Below are 21173 nucleotides of genomic sequence, written 5' to 3' on the forward strand. Positions count from 1 at the left end.
TTATTATTTTTACATCAAGGTTATTGTCCATAATTGTCGGTTACATGATTATACGATTATTGTGCCAGCCCTAGTGGGTGAATACTGTATGTGTGTGTGTGTGTGTGTGTGTGTGTGTGTGTGCATGCATGCTTGTGTGTGTGTGGGGGGTCTCTATGTTGCTTCTGCCAGCCCCCATGTTGGCCAGCGGTTCTACTTAAGGAGAAAGACCTTGTTGAGTAGCATCTAGGACTCTGGTGGTCAGCCCTGCTCCAGGAGAGAGGCAGTGTGTGCATGCATTGGTTTGTGTAGAAGAAGCCTGCACACCCAGTAGCTAGCTCTTCTTTGGTCTCAGATCTCTTCCTTCCACCAATCCTTTTCTCCTTCCATCCTTTTCCATCAGCCTCTTTTTCTAGTGGTGTGTGTGCGTTGTGTTTAAGACAATAAATCCACCAAGGGTTGGTAACACAAGCCAAAAACACACATTTCTCAACAACTGACGTGCTAATCACCGACTGCTTCTCAAGGCCTTTTAGTGGAACAAAGAGACGCCAATCCTCGGGCCGCGGGGACATTGCCAGAACGTTCTTGGCAGAGATGTTTTCTGACTGAACAACGTTTCCTAGAAGAATGTCTGAGAGAGAGGCTCCTTTCATTAGCTATTCTAATCTGAGTACACACACACTCTCTCACACGCAAACACACACACAAATGCAGACACACACACACACAATCTCACACGCATATACACGCACATACACACTCTCTCTCTTTCTCTCAAACTCACACACGTGACTGACAGAGACTGCAGCAGTGCTCAAACATTCTCCTCATTGTTTGCTTTTGTCTGTCTCTATAAACCAGGGATCCATACTGGTCCTTTCTGGTTCAGAAAGAGGGTTCATTTGCTTGGTGTTCCCCTCCTCTCGTATTGAAATGTGTGATTCAGTTAAAGTGTTTCAATTGAGACTTGAAACGACACGATTCCGGTGGCTACCGTAGCAACAAAGGGTTCAGAGGTGACAGCGACCATAGACTGGCTGAACTCCCTCCACTCTTCCCATGGCTGTTTGTTGTTGTATCCTCTCTCTCCTCGCCTCTCAGTCTATGGTCGCTGTCACCTCTGAACCCTTTGTTGCTACGGTAGCCACCGGAATCGTGTCGTTTCAAGTCTCAATTGAAACACTTTAACTGAATCCAACCCAGCCCACTCACTCAACTGTATTTGCATCTGCAAGGGGTTCTTCAAAAGCTTTGTTTTCATTGTTTGGAATAATGAAATGGGGGATATATTCAGAGGGATAGAAGGCCATCATTTCCTCATTTTAAAGAGCACTGCATTTGGTACAACTCTGCAGATTGATATTTGAACTGATGTTATTGTGTAACTTTTCTATACCAATGTTGATAAGGAGTACGCAATGGATTAACAATTATGTGTTTTCCATCTAACTTCAGACACACACACACACACACACACACTGTATCTGCCACACAGGGTGTCGTTTACCACCATAAGATGAACCACAGAATGAACCAACCTACCGTCTTCATCTGTTAACATGATCTACGAGGTCCATAGAGTTGGCTGGGATAATTTCTATATGAAAGCGCGTGTGTGGAATAGCCATCCTTTGAATTTAAATCCCCCTCAACACAACCTTCACACTCCTCCATTTTTAATGAAGCCGGGGATAAAGAATAGTGTTCTTTAAACGTCATTATGTCTTTATTGATTCATCAGCATCTTCGCCGGGGAATGGTACTTGGTGAAATATCTCCTGCTATCATAACTTGTCTCTACTGCAATCACAAGAGAAATCATTAGACGCCATTAGGGGAATGTAAGTAAAGGAGTGTGTGCGAGAGTGCGTACGTGAGTGTGTGTGTGGGTTTAATATAACATCTTTGTTCTCTGAGGGCTGTGTTATCTACGATGTGGGGGACAGGGGACAACTTTACCTTCTCTTGAAAGATGACTGACTTCTCTCTCTCTCTCTCACTCTCCCTCTATCTTTCCTCTCTCTCTCTCTATCTTTCTACCCTCTCTCTCTCTCTCTCTCTCTCTCTCTCTCTCTCTCTCTCTCTCTCTCTCTCTCTCTCTCTCTCTCTCGCTCTCGCTCTCGCTCTCCCTCTGTATCTTAGGCTGTCAGGTCAAGGGGAAGATGAGGCCTCCTAGCCCTCTCCTGATCCTGCTGTACGTCACCCTGTCCCGCAGCATGAAGACAGTCTCCAAGAGAGGCTCAGGTATGTACACTTCCTCTTCCTCTCTCTACTTCCGGTTTCTTGAGGCTCCTCCCACCTGAGTTGGGAGATTGAGCTAGACGTCTGTTTTAATGGCAAATGTTAGTAGTTCCAGGAATTCTCGTCACATAGTTGAGGTGTGTTTGTGTGTGTTTGTGTGTGCATGTGCCCGTGTGTGTGTGAGTCTCCACTAACCTTAATGAAAGAAATAGAGCTGAGGTAATTGCATAGGGCATTCCCCTTCCCAATGTAAATCCTATGTCAATCTCATCCACTATATGTCTGATGAGGTTTTTAAATGTGAAATTGACATTTTTGTCTGTCTTTGTGGGTGGACGGAGCATGATTACCTGCCTGCATATCTGCATTTTAAACATGACTGACATACTAAATGACACTTCTCAGAGCTAGCTAGCATTCCCTCCCATGCAACGAGAGAGACTGGCAAACACCAAGTAATCTTATCGCTCTGTCTCAGGGTCGCCATGGGCTAATGCGAAACTCATTTTGGCTCTAAACAGCACCAAATTGAGCATCAATTGTGAACAAATGCAAAGGTCGAAGAAGAAAATGGATGGGAGAAAAGATTGATTAGAGAAACTTTGTTCATGACAGGAATTGATAGAGCTGAGAGTAATCAGTTTCAGTGAGCTAAATAGCTGCTGCAGACGGTCAATGACTGAGGCCCAAAAACAGGCACAGGGTCTTTAACATGCTGACCACACCGCCCGTGTTGCGTGCACGAGTGTTGCAAAATAAAGGTACACATACATGTTATTCAATAATTTCATCCAAACTGCTTGCGCGCGTCAACGAGCGTCAGCGTAGCCAGGCGCTAAAATAGAACTTAGTTCTATTTTTGACACTTGACGCGCTGCAAGTCCCGCCTCTCCCATCTCCTCATTGGTTTTTAGGAGCATATACCCATGTGGGTGATTGAAAGATGAATTGAGGTCCACACTTCAGTCCAGTTGGTGGTGGTAATGCACACAAAACGAAGAAGACAACCCACAACCCTGGCAATGCAAACGCCGTGCTCTACCAACATCCCTACCGGCCATTCCCTCCCCTACCCTGGATGACGCTGGGTCAATTGTGCGCCGCCCCATGGGTCTCCCGGTCACGGCCGGCTACGACAGAGCCTGGATTCGAACCAGAATCTCTAGACCACTGCGCCACTCGGGAGTACCGAGATGGTTCAGAGTTCATTTTGATATTTCAACCTGCATGTCCTGATCGCGTCTGGTGTGGATGGACAAAATCAACATGCGCACGATGGCGCACGCGGACACACGCACGTGCGCGGTGTAGTCAGCATGTAAGACATACTCAGGGCTGAGGAAATTCATGGGTGCATCTCAATAGTCCAAAGTGACTCGATAGCCCTAAAGTGAACTGGACAGGTGAATCGGTGTGGGATCGAGCACAGAGACTAGTCGGTTCATTACCAGGTAAAGTACTGAATTGACCCGCTATGGTCTAACTGCAGTATGTGTGTGTGTGTGTGTATGTGAGCGAGAGAGTGTGTGCGCTCGTATGTGTGTACATTGGGGAGAACAAGTATTTGATACACTGCCGATTTTGCAGGTTTTCCTACTTACAAAGCATGTAGAGGTCTGTAATTTTTATCATAGGTACACTTCAACTGTGAGAGACTGAATCTAAAACAAAAATCCAGAAAATCACATTGTAGGATTTTTAAGTAATTTGCATTTTATTGCATGACATAAGTATTTGATACATCAGAAAAGCAGAACTTAATATTTGGTACAGAAATCTTTGTTTGCAATTACAGAGATCATACGTTTCCTGTAGGTCTTGACCAGGTTTGCACACACTGCAGCAGGGATGGTTCTTACGGAGCCACTCCTTAGTTGCCCTGGCTGTGTGTTTCGGGTCGTTGTCATGCTGGAAGACCCAGCCACAACCCATCTTCAATGCTCTTACTGAGGGAAGGAGGTTGTTGGCCAAGATCTCGCGATACATGGCCCCATCCATCCTCCCCTCAATACGGTGCAGTCGTCCTGTCCCCTTTGCAGAAAAGCATCCCCAAAGAATGATGTTTCCACCTCCATGCTTCACGGTTGGGATGGTGTTCTTGGGGTTGTACTCATCCTTCTTCTTCCTCCATACACGGCGAGTGGAGTTTAGACCAAAAAGCTCTATTTTTGTCTCATCAGACCACATGACCTTCTCCCATTCCTACTCTGGGTTATCCAGATGGTCATTGGCAAACTTCAGACGGGCCTGGAAATGCGCTGGCTTGAGCAGGGGGACCTTGCGTGCGCTGCAGGATTTTAATCCATGACGGCGTAGTGTTACTAATGGTTTTCTTTGAGACTGTGGTCCCAGCTCTCTTCAGGTCATTGACCAGGTCCTGCCGTGTAGTTCTGGGCTGATCCCTCACCTTCCTCATGATCATTGATGCCCCACAAGGTGAGATCTTGCATGGAGCCCCAGACCGAGGGTGATTGACCGTTATCTTGAACTTCTTCAATTTTCTAATAATTGCGCCAACAGTTGTTGCCTTCTCACCAAGCTGCTTGCCTATTGTCCTGTAGCCCATCCCAGCCTTGTGCAGGTCTACAATTGTATCCCTGATGTCCTTACACAGCTCTCTGGTCTTGGCCATTGTGGAGAGGTTGGAGTCTGTTTGATTCATTGTGTGGACAGGTGTCTTTTATACAGGTAACGAGTTCAAACAGGTGCAGTTAATACAGGTAATGAGTGGAGAACAGGAGGGCTTCTTAAAGAAAAACTAACAGGTCTATGAGAGCTGGAATTCTTACTGGTTGGTAGGTGATCAAATACTTATGTCATGCAATAAAATGCAAATTAATTACTTACAAATCATACAATGTGATTTTCTGGATTTTTGTTTTAGATTCTGTCTCTCACAGTTGAAGTGTACCTATGATAAAAATTACAGACCTCTACATGCTTTGTAAGTAGGAAAACCTGCAAAATCGGCATTGTATCAAATACTTGTTCTCCCCCACTGTACGTGCTTACGCCTGTGTGTGTGTGTGTATGCTCGTGCGCATATGTGCAATATATGTGTGTGTTTGCCTGTGTTGAGCTCTTCTGTATACAGTCCCTCTCCCAGGGCCTCTGTATCCATGTTGTTTACCTTTCATTAGAGCAGAGGGAATGGGTGTGTTAGAGGGAAAGCACTGGTCCTACCCCCCATCTCCATGTCATTTACCCCTGGCTCCAGCCCTGGGCTTACTTGTGTTTGTGAAGGGCGGACATGGTGGAGGACATGTCTCAGGCTTTAAAGGATGACCTTTATAAAGGTTTTCCAGACGGAGGAACACAGACAGACACAAAGGGTAGAGGGGCACTGCACCTTAGCCATGAATTATGTGTTTCAGCTGGAGAGGGACAACATGCTGACTTGTTAGAGGTTAACCAGATATAGTGTAGGTTATAGACACACTTCTCCTATAAATCATCTCTTCCTACCAGAGAGGAGGTGACGACAGTCTTGCACTGATCCCCTAACCTCTCAACCCCTCCAACCGTGTGTGTGTGTTTTCCTACTTTAGGGTTAGCGGTTAGGGAAAATAGGATTTTGAATGGGTATATATTTTTACTCCCCAAAAAGTCCTGACAGTTCACGGGAAACAAGCTGTGTATATGTGTGTGTGTGTGTGTGTGTGTGTGAGACGTCAGCTGTTTCTTTAGCCATTATCATGATTATTACTACTCATATAGTATCTATGGGCAGACAAGATGAAGACAAGATGTCTTCATAAGCACTCAGTTGTCACTGGTTAGGTTGAGTTAGGTTAGGGTTCTGATGGTGGTATGTCACTCTTATGACAGTGTTATGTAAGCTGTATGACTGTCTGGATTGTCTGTTATGTAGCCTGGCTGGCGTGTTTATCTATGTGGAGTTTTATCTGGTTTTTTCTGGTTTTCCTTAGTGGGCAGCTCAAGGAGTTGTGTATAATGTGTGAGTGGTTAGTTTGACTGAATGTGGTTTTCTGTCTTTTGTTGAGTTATTTATGTTTTCCCTTAATTGGTTAAATTGTTTCTGCATAGTAAATTGGCCTAGTGTTGATTTTTCACTGTAACATTTGTAGTGTTGATTCAGGTGTTAAAGTATGTAAAAGAATCCCAGTGTTTTCATGTGAAGTGTTCCAAAAACATGTTTTATCTATAAAGGATAACTTTTGTAATGTTTTCACTATTTTTATATTTTTATGAAATTCACTAAGGAGGATTTTGTTTCTTTTGTTTGGAACACAGTTTTTTTCCATTACTCTATCTATGCAGCATTTGGATCTAATGGGAATTCTCTATTGTTCAGAATGTAGGATGTGGGAATCGTTTGGTATTCTGTAGCCTTGATCGGCAGGGAAAGCTTAATTAGGCCTCTGGAGAGAGTGGATAAAGCTGCTATTCAATTGATTTTCCCATCCCACTGTCCGGATAGCATTCCCAGAGTTTGCAGCGCTCCGAAATCCCATAATTATTCGATGTAGAGTCCGGCTGTGCTTGTGTTATTTCAGCTAATGACTTTCCCCATGGCTGTTATACTGTGTGTGTGTGTGTGTGTGTGTGTGTGTGTGTGTGTGTGTGTTCATTCTCACCCTGTGCTTGACACTGGCAATGGTTTTAATGACCAGCCAGACACTGCAAAATTGAATAGTAATTGGAGGAAATAGTTGTTTGCGCTTGGTTTCTGTGGAGAGTGTGTGTGTGTGTGTGTGTGTGTGTTTCCATCAGCGTCAGTGTGTGTTTAGACTCAGTCTGACCAGTCCATATGTCTTCCAGTGCTGTGTGATTGTGCGGTGGACAGACCAAGACCAGGTTGACAGTGTGTTAGATTTGTGTGTTGACAGTGTCCAGGTCGGGCGGCGCACAATTGGTCCAGCGTCGTCCAAGGTAGGGGAGGGTTTGGCCGGCAGGGATGTGGGTTCGTTTCCCACGGGGGGCCAGTATGAAAAAACAAACAAAAAAACAAAACATGTATGCATTCACTAACTGTAAGTCACTCTGGATAAGAGCGTCTGCTAAATGACTAAAATGTAAAAATGTTAAATGTAAATTTGCTCCCCCAGCCTGTCAGTTAGACACCCTGTAGACCAGACCTCTCCAACACAGACAAACTTCAGGGACCCAGGAGTATTCCCTCGCCTAAAGACATGCCCTGGCAGGAAAAACTCCGGGCCCTAAGAGGGGAAACAGAGAGAGAGAGAGAGAGAGAGAGATCTAAACATATGTTTTCCATGCCAATAACGCCCTTTGTATTGGATTGAGAGAGAGAGACGGTAAACAGAGGCATGGAGAGACGAGACAGACAGAGAAAGGGGATTTAGAGAGGCAGAGATGGTCTATTGATGAACTCCCTAAAGTCGTCTGAAAGCCAAACAATACACATCACTAAACACATCCTGCTCAGCGGGCCCGCTCCTGGAGTAATGGCTTCTAAACACAGTCTGTGGGGAGGGTAGAGAACATTACCCTGCCGTGGAATACAACACTCTTAGATAGCTCCTGTGGACATGCCTGGGCTCAAGGTGTAGGGACCCTGGAAGGTTTGTGTGATCAAAGATCAACAGATTATAATAGATTACACTTTCGATATAGTAGCGTTTCTCCAAGGGCTCAAAGTTCATTGTCAGGGCAGGGACGTCACTTCACTCACAACCAATCTAATATTTATTTATTTCATTTATTTTATTGAAGAGTCAGTGTCACACCTACTGTGTGCTGTTGTTCCTTCACATGTGGAATGTATCAAATAAACAAGTTAGATGCAATGAAAGCTTGTCGCCTGTGTGTGTGTGTGTGTCTTACAGTGCTGTTGGTATTGAGTATTATTTGCTGCCATTCATTTCTATCTCAGGAAGAGAGTATAATGGTGTATTGACAGGCTAGTGGTCTGTATTGACATGTGTACACACTGATGAATGGCAATAGACAGTATAACATGGAACCATTGATCTGCCTGCTTGGCATTTCTAGAATGATGATATCCTGCATCTCTGTTGGTGTTCTCTGTCTTCTCTCTCTCTCGTGTTCTCTTTGGTTGAGATCTGGTGGCTGATACAGCCATGGTATATGGATTACATCGTTTCCATGCTCATCAAACCATTCAGTGACCACTCGTGCCCTGTGGATGGGGACATTGTCATCCTATGGGGGCATAGCCATGGTAGCCAAAATGATGGCCTTCTCAGCATTTTTATACATGACCGTAAGCATGATGGGATGTTATTTGCTTAATTAACTCAGGAACCACACCTACTGTATGTGGAAGCACCTGCTTTCAATATGCTTTATGTCCCTCATTTACTCAATTGGTTTGATTATTTTGTCAGTTACCTGTACGTATGTGCTAGTGATGGATTTATTGATAATGATTACAGAACAAGATAACTCTGATTAACCAAGACCCAACTGTATGACACACAAACAGACAGACGGACGGACGGACGCTGTCCACCCCTAGTCAATATCTCCCTCTCTAAATTGTGAGGAATTGCCTGGTCTGCAAGAACACTGTGCAGGGAGATTGATCACTACTAGCATACTATTGGAGATTAAATGGCCTCCTGCCTAGTGTTGCTCTCTCCTGCCCTCCTCCTGCTGCTGGAGTATGTGGATATAGGAACCACCCAGAGCATCCCTGTGCATATGTGGCTCTCGCTTTCTCTCGATCTATTTTTCTCTCTCACCCTCACTCTCTATCGCTCTCCCGCCCTCTCTTTATCTCTATTATAGCTAGCTTTCTATCACTCCCTCTCTTTTTCTCTCTCTCATCCTCTCCGTCTTTCTTTCTCTATATATACAGTGAGGGAAAAAAGTATTTGATCCCTTGCTGATTCTGTATGTTTGCCCACTGACAAAGAAATGATCAGTCTATCATTTTAATGGTAGGTTTATTTGAACAGTGAGAGACAGAATAACAACAAAATAATCCAGAAAAACGCATGTCAAAAATGTTATAAATTGATTTGCATTTTAATGAGGGAAATAAGTATTTGACCCCCTCTCAATTAGAAAGATGTCTGTCTCCCAGGTGTCTTTTATACAGGTAACGAGCTGAGATTAGGAGCACACTCTTAAAGGGAGTGCTCCTAATCTCAGCTTGTTACCTGTATAAAAGACACCTGTCCATAGAAGCAATCAATCAGTCAGATTCCAAACTCCACCATGGCCAAGACCAAAGAGCTCTCCAAGGATGTCAGAGACAAGATTGTAGACCTACACAAGGCTGGAATGGGCTACAAGACCATCGCCAAGCAGCTTGGTGAGAAGGTGACAACAGTTGGTGCGATTATTCGGAAATGGAAGAAACACAAAAGAACTGTCAATCTCCCTCGGCCTGGGGCTCCATGCAAGATCTCACCTCGTGGAGTTGCAATGATCATGAGAATGGTGAGGAATCAGCCCAGAACTACACGGGAGGATCTTGTCAATGATCTCAAGGCAGCTGGGACCATAGTCACCAAGAAAACAATTGGTAACACAATACGCTGTGAAGGACTGAAATCCTGCAGCGCCCGCAAGGTCCCCCTGCTCAAGAAAGCACATATACAGGCCCGTCTGAAGTTTGCCAATGAACATCTGAATGATTCAGAGGAGAACTGGGTGAAAGTGTTGTGGTCAGATGAGACCAAAATCGAGGTCTTTGGCATCAACTCAACTCGCTGTGTTTGGAGGAGGAGGAATGCTGCCTATGACCCCAAGAACACCATCCCCACCGTCAAACATGGAGGTGGAAACATTATGCTTTGGGGGTGTTTTTCTGCTAAGGGGACAGGACAACAAAGGGACGATGGACGGGGACATGTACCGTCAAATCTTGGGTGAGAACCTCCTTCCCTCAGCCAGGGCATTGAAAATGTGTCGTGGATGGGTATTCCAGCATGACAATGACCCAAAACACACGGCCAAGGCAACAAAGGAGTGGCTCAAGAAGAAGCACATTAAGGTCCTGGAGTGGCCTAGCCAGTCTCCAGACCTTAATCCCATAGAAAATCTGTGGAGAGAGCTGAAGGTTCGAGTTGCCAAACGTCAGCCTCAAAACCTTAATGATTTGGAGAAGATCTGCAAAGAGGAGTGGGACAAAATCCCTCCTGAGATGTGTACAAACCTGATGGCCAACTACAAGAAACGTCTGACCTCTGTGATTGCCAACAAGGGTTTTGCCACCAAGTACTAAGTCATGTTTTGCAGAGGGGTCAAATACTTATTTCCCTCATTAAAATGCAAATCAATTTATAACATTTTTGACATGCGTTTTTCTGGATTTTTTTGTTGTTATTCTGTCTCTCACTGTTCAAATAAACCTACCATTAAAATTATAGACTGACCATGTCTTTGTCAGTGGGCAAACATATAAAATCAGCAGGGGATCAAATACTTTTTCCCCTCACTGTATACACTACCAGTCAAAAGTTTGGACACACCTGCTCATTCAAGGGTTTTTCTTTATTTTTACATTGTAGAATAATAGTGAAGACATCAAAACTATGAAATCACACATATGGAATCATGTAGTAACCAAAAAAGTTATGCATGCGTTTACACAATTACTTGTTACTTGTGTGGACACGTGTTTATGGGGCAACTATAATGCTCTGTGTGTGTGGGTGCGTTGGCGCATGTGTGCAAATGTATCACATTACAGACTAATAATTCTGGTAATTAAATGTAACTGAATAGCATGAATTGTGTTTGGATAGGAGAACAGACATCAACACCATTTAGTCTAAGCCTTGGTGGTGTTCTACTAAGCAACATATGGAATTGTTTTAAGATGGTCATACTACGGATCATTTAGCTATTTTAATTAGAATTTTAGGACCCATGTAGGTATGTATTTTAATTTTAATTTTGATGAAACATTGAATTGGGCCTTTCTGCTATTAGCCCATTGAAACGCATTGAATAACACATTTATTGATGGAAAAACAGATGGTCAAAAAATCTATCAAAACGTTTTGAAGTGTTTTGAAGTGTCTGTCCTATATCTGAGAGATATAAGAAGCAAAATAAATAAATATTTTTTTTTTACCATGGAATGACCCGTATACCTTTGACGTGGAAATGCCCTATTCACTTCCATTAATTTTTTGGCCCGGTACCAGGCTACCTTCAGATGAGTCCTGTAACCCCTGCGGGGGTCGTATAGCAATTTTCGGTTCACTCCTGGTCTGGTAAACCGCTGTAGCTCTGCCACCTTCCACCGCAAATGCAGAAGGCTGACATCGGCGGATGCGGTGGATTGAGGCTCAGCCCATGCAAAAAAAACAGATACTGTATCTCTAGCTTAAACTGACGGATTTTGATGGAGATTTGTTTTATAATGCTAATTCGATTTCCGTGTCGGTGGGCAGGCAACGACTCTAGCTGTCTCTGATGTGATGCTACACTGCAACATATGCTATGAGTTGTCATTTGATTGGGTCATCCTTTGTACTTTCCACTGAAGTGCTTTTTGATTGGTCACTCTCTGTCCTTTGGTGTGCTGTTAGATTGATATGTTACCAGAATGTTACCAGAATGGCCAGAGTTGTGCTGTGCACCTGGTGCGACGCAAAGGTGTGGTGTGTGTGTTGTCATTTTCTGTATGTGTGTGTGTGTGTGTGTGTGTGCGATGGTGACAGCTCTCTGCATACCCACTGTGAGCCTTTGACAGTAATGCTGTCTGTTGTTAATTACTCCATCTGCTTTAGGAATGCCCTGAGGGAAGACCCAGAGGCAGCAGAACTACAAAGACCAGCAGCCGAGAAAGCTCCCAGAGGGCATTTAAACTACAATTAATGATCCGCACACAGCCGAGGCGCTGTCAAACGTCTTAATTCTCACAGACAGGCACACCCACCCACCTGTACTGTAGAAACACACACACACAAAAAATGAGTGCACTCCATGCTGAGAATGAGGGGGAAATCCTGGCACCCACTCAGACTAAGGCCAGGACGATACCTAACTAGCTCTCACAGTCTCACGTCAGAATTAGACGTTCATCCATGTTTCTCAAACGCCACATTTTGGTTAAGTGGTTAAGGTTAAGTTTAGGCATTAACTCAGAATGTTTAAGGTTAGGGTTAAGTTTAGGCATTAACTCCGAATGGTTCAGGTAAGGGTTAAGGTTTGGGATAGGCTTAAAACAGAAATCAAAAAAATATTTTGTCACTGAATGCGAACATGCAGCCTTTGGCACCAGAAGCAGATGCTTACGCTCATCCGCTAACGCCATCCACAACACCCTTGCAACCAAAACCTACTTGAAGGTAACAGCACTCACTGTTGCCCCTAGTGGTCGGTTTCCACGTCATCTCCCGACGTCCTCAGACATGGATGGATGTCGAATACTGACTTGTATCACGTTTGGTCTGGCTGCGAAACCAAGTCTTGGCAAGGAAACAAAACATGAAGCGGATGAACTTCTTTAGGAAAACAGCCCTAATGTTTGAAACAAACATCATTATGGTGTCATCTAGAGTCACATTTATGTATTTTTCCAAGCTATAGCACACATATTTTACATACAGCAGGTTTTTAAAAGACCAAAGAGTCTGGTCTGCTTCGTGTTTTCATTTACATGTCATTATTAGCCCAATACAGCCCCATCTCCCTGACAACTACCTCCCTTTCTCCACTGCTTGTCACCATAACAACTAATCTACTGCAAATAGTGCTGCCTCCCTCTCTCCATCTCTCCCTCCCTCTCCCTTCCTCCTTCCTTCATTTCCTGTGTTTCTCGTCTCTTAATTTCTCTCTCTCTCTTTTTCTCACCATCTCCTCTTCCTCATCTCCCTCCATCTATCTGTTCTCAATTCACTCATTCTTTGTCATCATCACCATATCATTATCCTTACCCACTGCAGATGTAGGTAGATCTTGTATCCAAATGAACACCCCCCTCCAATACAACCGAAATATAGAATATAGTTGCAAAAACACCTGTATTCCAATATCCATAACAAAATGCTATTCAGTATGCATGGCCAATATGTCACTTCATTCTAAATAGTATGGTTGGATAATGGAATGCAAAGCCGTCCAAAACCATACACTGCAGTCTAACCCAACAATCTCTCTAAGTTTTTATGAAAGTAATTGAGATGTCAAAGACACAATTCAAAGTAGCAGGATAATATCGCACTGAGAATCAGGCTAAGAATCAAAGATCAACTTGCCATGCCTGATTGGCTGTGCGACTGGACTCTGAGGTTGACTCGCTGACCTGTGTGTGTTATTGAAAGGGAGATAGCCTGACAGCTTGATAGGCCTGCTGCACTCGGGCATCTCAGGGATCAACTCTCCATTCTGATGGGCTGTTACAAGCAGGCATCAAGTCAATGGTTCGTTTGACTGAGTGGTTGTGGGATAGACTTTATAGCCTGATTTGCTAATCGTACCGAATTAGTCCAAGGTGAATAGCTTAGGAAGGACATAGCACATAAAGGGGAGAGCAGAGGGGTTGAATGGGTCAAGTAAAAGCTGGGGACCTCCTCTCCCATTGCAACTCATCCTCAGGCCATTGCTGTCAATAAGAATGTATTCTAGGTCAACTTACCTGGTAAAATAAAGGTGAAGAAAGGCATGTCTATATGAATATATGCAATCCATCCTGTGCACTTTGATGAGTGACAATCAATCACTTAAATATTACATAAAAAATCAGCATCTCAGATTCACTGAGATCACTCATATATGGGATGACAGGATTGAATGCTCACTTATTTTTCCCTCTTTTCTTCTATCCTACCTCCCCTTCTCCCCTCCTCCCATCTCTTCATTACTAGCCTACGAGGGTCACCTTTAAGCACCACTTCTCTCTCTCATCTCCTCTCTTCTCCTCTCCTCTCTGATCTCTTTCACTCTCTCTCTCTCTCTCTCTCTCTCTCTCTCTCTCTCTCTCTCTCTCTCTCTCTCTCTCTCTCTCTCTCCATTGAAAGCCCACGAGACCCTCACTGCCCTCTAACATAACCATCTCTCTCTCTCTCCTTTCTGTCTCTCTTTCTCTCTCTTTCTCTCTTTCTCTTTTTCATCTCTCTCTCAATTCAATTTCAATTTCAATTTAAGGGCTTTATTGGCATGGGAAACGTATGTTAACATTGCCAAAGCAAGTGAAGTACATAGTAAACATAAGTGAAATAAACAATAAATATTAACAGTAAACATTACACTCAGAACTTCCAAAAGAATAAAGACATTTAAAATGTCATATTATGTATATATACAGTGTTGTAACAATGTGCAAATAGTTAAAGTACAAATGGGAAAATAAATAAACATAAATATGGGTTGTATTTACAATGGTGTTTGTTCTTCACTGGTTGCCATTTTCTTGTGGCAACAGGTCACAAATCTTGCTGCTGTGATGGCACACTGTGGCATTTCACCCAGTAGATAAGGGAGTTTATCAAAATTGGGTTTGTTTTCAAATTCTTTGTGGATCTCTGTCATCTGAGGGAAATATGTGTCTCTAATATAGTCATACATTTGGCAGGAGGTTAGGAAGTGCAGCTCAGTTTCCACCTCATTTTGTGGGCAGTGTGCACATAGCCTGTCTTCTCTTGAGAGCCAGGTTTGCCTACGGGGGCCTTTCTCAATAGCAAGGCTATGCTCACTGAGTCTGTACATAGTCAAAGCTTTCCTTAAGATTGGGTCAGTCACAGTAGTCAGGTATTCTGCCACTGTGTACTCTCTGTTTAGGGCCAAATAGCATTCTAGTGCTGTTTTTTTTTGTTAATTCTTTCCAATGTGTCAAGTAATTCTCTTTTTGTTTTCTCATGATTTGGTTGGGTCTAATTGTGTTGTTGTCCTGGGGCTCTGTGGGGTCTGTTCGTGTTTGTGAACAGAGCCCCAGGACCAGCTTACTTAGGGGACTCTTCTCAAAGTTAATCTCTCTGTAGGTGATGGCTTTGTTATGGAAGGTTTGAGAATCGCTTCCTTTTAAGTGGTTATAGAATTTAATGGCTCTTTTCTGGATTTTGATAATTAGCGGGTATCGGCCTAATTCTGCATGCATTATTTTGTGTTTTTCATTGTACACAGGGGATATGTTTGCAGAATTCTGCATGCAGAGTCTCAATTTGGTGTTTGTCCCATTTTGTGAATTATTGGTTGGTGAGCGGACCCCAGACCGCACAACTATAAAGGGCAATGGGTTCTATAACTGATTCAATTATTTTTAGCCAGATCCTAATTGGTATGTCGAATTTTATGTTCCTTTTGATGGGATAGAAGGCCCTTCTTACCTTGTCTCTCAGATCGTTCACAGCTTTGTGGAAGTTACCTGTGGCGCTGATGTTTAGGCCGAGGTATGTATAGTTTTTTGTGTGCTCTAGGGCAACGGTGTCTAGATGGAATTTGTATTTGTGGTCCTTGCAACTGGACCTTTTTTGGAACACCATTATTTTTGTCTTACTGAAATGTACTGTCAGGGCCCAGGTCTGACAGAATCTGTGCAGAAGATCTAGGTGCTGCTGGAGGCCCTCCTTGGTTGGTGACAGAAGCACCAGATCATCAGCAAACAGTAGACATTTGACTTCAGATTCTAGTAGGGTGAGGCCGGGTGCTGCAGACTGTTCTAGTGCCCTCGCCAATTCGTTGATATATATGTTGAAGAGGGAGGGGCTTAAACTGCATCCCTGTCTCACCCCACGGCCCTGTGAAAAGAAATGTGTGTGTTTTTTGCCAATTTTAACTGCACACTTGTTGTTTGTGTACATGGATTTTATAATGTTGTATGTTTTTCCCCCAACACCACTTTCCATCAATTTGGATAGCAGACCCTCATGCCAAATTGAGTCAAAAGCCTACTCACGAAGCCTACCATTGACTATGTACATACCCAGCGTGCAACAGAGCTGCTGGAGTTGTGACCAGTTTTTGTTGGTTATGTTGTCGTAGTTGTGCCTGGGGGGCATATGGGGGAGGGAATGCTGTTACCTACAGGTAGGTGTTTGTCCCCCTGTGTGCTGAGGGTGTCAGGTTCTTGTCCAGTTTTGGCATTTAGGTCGCCACAGACTAGTACATGTCCCTGGGTCTGGAAATGATTGATTTCCCCCTCCAAGATGGAGAAGCTGTCTTCATTAAAGTATGGGGATTCTAGTGGGGGGATATACAGTGGGGAGAACAAGTATTTGATACACTGCCGATTTTGCAGGTTTTCCTACTTACAAAGCATGTAGAGGTCTGTAATTTTTATCATAGGTACACTTCAACTGTGAGAGACGGAATCTAAAACAAAAATCCAGAAAATCACATTTGTATGATTTTTAAGTAATTAATTTGCATTTTATTGCATGACATAAGTATTTGATACATCAGAAAAGCAGAACTTAATATTTGGTACAGAAACCTTTGTTTGCAATTACAGAGATCATACGTTTCCTGTAGGTCTTGACCAGGTTTGCACACACTGCAGAAGGGATTTTGGCCCACTCCTCCATACAGACCTTCTCCAGATCCATCAGGTTTCGGGGCTGTCGCTGGGCAATATGGACTTTCAGCTCCCTCCAAAGATTTTCTATTGGGTTCAGGTCTGGAGACTGGCTAAGCCACTCCAGGACCTTGAGATGCTTCTTACGGAGCCACTCCTTAGTTGCCCTGGCTGTGTGTTTCGGGTCGTTGTCATGCTGGAAGACCCAGCCACGACCCATCTTCAATGCTCTTACTGAGGGAAGGAGGTTGTTGGCCAAGATCTCGCGATACATGGCCCCATCCATCCTCCCCTCAATACGGTGCAGTCGTCCTGTCCCCTTTGCAGAAAAGCATCCCCAAAGAATGATGTTTCCACCTCCATGCTTCACGGTTGGGATGGTGTTCTTGGGGTTGTATTCATCCTTCTTCTTCCTCCAAACACGGCGAGTGGAGTTTAGACCAAAAAGCTCTATTTTTGTCTCATCAGACCACCTGACCTTTTCCCATTCCTCCTCTGGATCATCCAGATGGTCATTGGCAAACTTCAGACGGGCCAGGACATGCACTGGCTTGAGCAGGGGGACCTTGCGTGCGCTGCAGGATTTTAATCCATGACGGCGTAGTGTGTTACTAATGGTTTTCTTTGAGACTGTGGTCCCAGCTCTCTTCAGGTCATTGACCAGGTCCTGCCGTGTAGTTCTGGGCTGATCCCTCACCTTCCTTATGATCATTGATGCCCCACGAGGTTAGATCTTGCATGGAGCCCCAGGCCGAGGGTGATTGACCGTCATCTTGAACTTCTTCCATTTTCTAATAATTGCGCCAAAATTGTTGCCTTCTCACCAAGCTGCTTGCCTATTGTCCTGTAGCCCATCCCAGGCTTGTGCAGGACTACAATTGTATCCCTGATGTCCTTACACAGCTCTCTGGTCTTGGCCATTGTGGAGAGGTTGGAGTCTGTTTGATTCAGTGTGTGGACAGGTGTCTTTTATACAGGTAACGAGTTCAAACAGGTGCAGTTAATACAGGTAATGAGTGGAGAACAGGAGGGCTTCTTAAAGAAAAACTAACAGGTCTGTGAGAGCCGGAATTCTTACTGGTTGGTAGGTGATCAAATACTTATGTCATGCAATAAAATGCAAATGGGGGGTCCCGCAGGTGTGGGAGAGTGTCTCGCGTGTCTGGGCGGGATGTCTGTTGATCTGTTGCTCCTGTGTGAGGTGTTGGGTCTGCGGTTGAAGGCGATATCCTTTAGGGTCCGGGCCAAGGTGGGCACTGCTGCCTTTTATAGGTGGGATGTTCTCTGTCACCCATCATCATTCTCACCTTGTCCTCCAGCACTCTGATCCACTCCTCTAGTGCTCTGTTCTTCTCCTGCTTCTTCTCCTGCTCTTTCTCATGTTGATGTTGTCTCACCACAGTCCAGAGTGCAGATATGTCTCTCTCCACCTCCAGCTCTCCAGGTCTAGTTAAGGGGGTGTTGTTGTGCTGGACTGTTGTCTGGGTCTGTGCAGACTGGAGTGTAATCACCTGCTGTTCCAGCTCCACCTGCCTTATCTCCAGCTGGGTGAATTTATCCTTCATTTCAATGAGGGAGTAGTACTCTGTGCTGTGAAGTTGACTTTCCGCTTGGGGTTGCTCGTCTGTGGGGTTATTTAATGAAGAGGTCTGGTCTGACTCGCTCGGGGTGAGGGTATCTTTCTCAAGGGAGAGCTTCACCTGCTGAGCTATTTCTTTGATTAGGTGAAAGTCCAGCTGGAACTGTTTGGGGTTGCCCTGTACCAATACTGTTCCAGATTAATAGAGATTTATATTAGCTGACTCAGAGTCCTCGTTGTCTAGTATCCTGAGTTTCCACCCATCGCTAACCCCCCCCCCCCCCTCCCTTAACAGAGGGGTAGTATGCTAATATAGCACTGTGGCATGCCAGGGGATGGTCTGTGTGGAAGATAAGGTTGCTTATGTTCCCATTTTCAGCAAAAAATGTCCCATAAGGAGCTTCATTTTGTACTCTTTTCGTGTCTTATCATTCTTTACATACAGAAGGTACTGTATTTCAATTACCTCTGAACAGCGGGAGGGGGCTTCTAAGGCCTCTCCATTTGGTTGGGGTAGACTGTGCGACTCTCCTGCCATTGTTGGGCTCAAGGGCTTTGACACCTTTCACTTCACACGTCAGTGCTAATTGAAGTTGTATCTCTTTCTACTAGCAAGCTTGGTAGCCTTAGCATTCAGTCATTATAATGTCAAATATATCGTTGTAATGTATATTTCTTCTTGGCTTTTGAAAGTAAGAAATAGCTTCAGACTAAACATTACTCACTCAGTTCCAGGTTGGATGGTGTTTTCAGGTTTCTGTTTGTTTGCCAGAGCATTTGCTGTATAGCTTGAGAATAGTAATCCTTGGTAGTAGAAAGCCTTCCAGGTAATTCCGTCCAAAATCAGGTTGTAGGTTTGGAGTTTTGGTTTGGAATGAAGGTTATGTTGTGGAGGGTAGCATCCTGTATATGTCCCCGCCAAAAAATCCATGTTTATCTAACTCAAAATCTATATTTTTTTGTAAAAACATGCTGAAAAATGCAGGAGCAATGTCTTTGAGCTCTCTCTCTCTCTCTCTCTCTCTCTCTCTCTCTCTCTCTCTCTCTCTCTCTCTCTCTCTATCTCTCTCAGGCCTTTACTCTCCTCCTGGTAGTATCGATGTGTGTAAACAGGTGTGTGTGTGTTTCAGGCAGTGGATGTATTGACACTATTGAGCCTCTAAAGTGCCACGTTTTACCTCTTACTGGGCAAAAGCCTGATGGACGTTCATGCACCAAGATCACAGACAGCATAGCTTCCTTTCTGCTTGTAAACATGTTTAGGAAAACAAGTTTGTGTGTGTGTTATTCTCCTCGGTCTTCTCTTTGCTGTGTGTGTGTTTGTGTGAAATGCAGCCGGCTTCATTAAGAGGTTGTCTTAAGCCTCCACAGCTAAACGCTATTTCCATTTCAATTATTCCACCGTTACCGGGAAGAAACGGCATGAAATCCAGCGCTGTTCAGGACATTAGACAAGCTCCATTCTCAAAGCTAACGGATTATCGTAAATGAGAAGGCTGATACATGGAGGCACAGAGAGGGAGAAGGAGAAGAAAAAACAATATGAGAAATGGAATGAGAAAGAGAAGAAAATATGTAGAGAGACAGGGAGAGAAAACAATGGAGAGAGACATGTAAGGAGACATTAATAATAAAAAAGAGTTGACGAGGGAGATGTAGATAGAGATATGTAGAGAAAAAGGAATGTACATGTAGAGAGAGGGATGTAGAGAGGGAGAGAGGGGAATGTAAAGAGAGATGTAGAGAACGAAGGGTTTAGAGAGAGAGAGAAAGGGAAAGAGAGTGATGTAGAAACAGTATATAGAGGTAGGAAATGAGCTCGTGTACAGTATAGTGTGGGTCTCCTGGCTGTATAGTGGGCTCTGAGGCACTAGTAGAGGTCCTCTGATTCACTGAATGTGATCAATACAACCCTGGGTCTCCTCTCATTACTTCATGGACCTCACTGTGTTGACTCTACAATGGACTGCACGATCAAACACTCTGTGTGTGTGTGCGTGCACGAATGCATACATGTGTGTGTGTGTGTTTAAGTGTATGCATGTGTGTGCATGTCAATGAATAAGTGTGTATATGTTAATAGGTGTGTGTGTGTGTGTGTGTGTGCTATTCCAACCAACTGTGCTCCATAGAAGCATTAGTTTTGTTAAAATGCTAATGTCAGATGAGCCTGAGGGTATTCCTCGGGCCTCACCACTCCAAAACTGCCAGCCACTACCAATAATTTGCATCCTCACTCCCTTCCAAGCCACTCACATGGCATTCTGGACGGCATTCCCACCCCCAGCCCCTCGCTCCACTCTGGGAATAGAAGATCCAACTATCACAGCAATTAAGAACAAAGACAGTTCCTTTTTCCCATTATGCTTTTCATTTACTCTAAGCGGGATTTCCCATATCAAAACGTTGGGAATACATCACTCTCATTGGTCCAGGGAGCCTTGGTCAGTTGGAATGATGGTTGATTGGACTGATTATTCTGGAATACAGGATTTTCATCTAGAAACTGAAGTGAACCAAGGAGTGAGGAAGGAAGGTATCCTGGGACAGGATTGGGGACTCAATGGGAACAGATCAAATGGCACCCTATTCCTCATATAGTATACTACCTTTGTCTAGAACCGTTACTTGTTATAGTGCAGTACATTTCAGCAGGACCTATTCACATGACATTACAGTGCACTACTTTTGACCAGTAGAGACCTACAGGGGAGAAAACACAGAATAGATTATATTCGATACTTCCATGTTACGTATCTGCATGGGATTAATGAGCCTGTTAGTATTTTACCCCTTCTAGGGAAGAAGCACAGGACACTTTTACACATATTATGTACATGGCCTTCTTTCCCACCGCCTTGAACTCCCCCAGCTCCGGGGTATCGAAGGAAAGCAGCATCCCCACGTCCTCCTCTAATGCCCCCGCCACAGCACTAACATTCAGCGCAGGGA

General features: G+C 44.1%; 1 protein-coding gene across 1 annotated transcript in view; it reads left to right on the top strand.

The window, feature by feature from the left end:
* Positions 1 to 2144: 2144 nt before the first annotated feature.
* LOC311129219 (interleukin-1 receptor accessory protein-like 1) overlaps positions 2145 to 21173 on the top strand; it is a gene marked incomplete at both ends in the record, with an annotated part of 126444 nt that continues 107415 nt past the window's right edge. Inside the window, one exon of the mRNA XM_084161522.1 lies at positions 2145 to 2226. Within this exon, the coding sequence (XP_084017648.1) occupies positions 2145 to 2226 (82 nt within the window). The remainder of the gene's footprint in view (positions 2227 to 21173) is intronic.

Source organism: Coregonus lavaretus (genome assembly GCF_964263955.1).
Source record: "Coregonus lavaretus genome assembly, chromosome: 5".
Taxonomy (NCBI): domain Eukaryota; kingdom Metazoa; phylum Chordata; class Actinopteri; order Salmoniformes; family Salmonidae; genus Coregonus; species Coregonus lavaretus.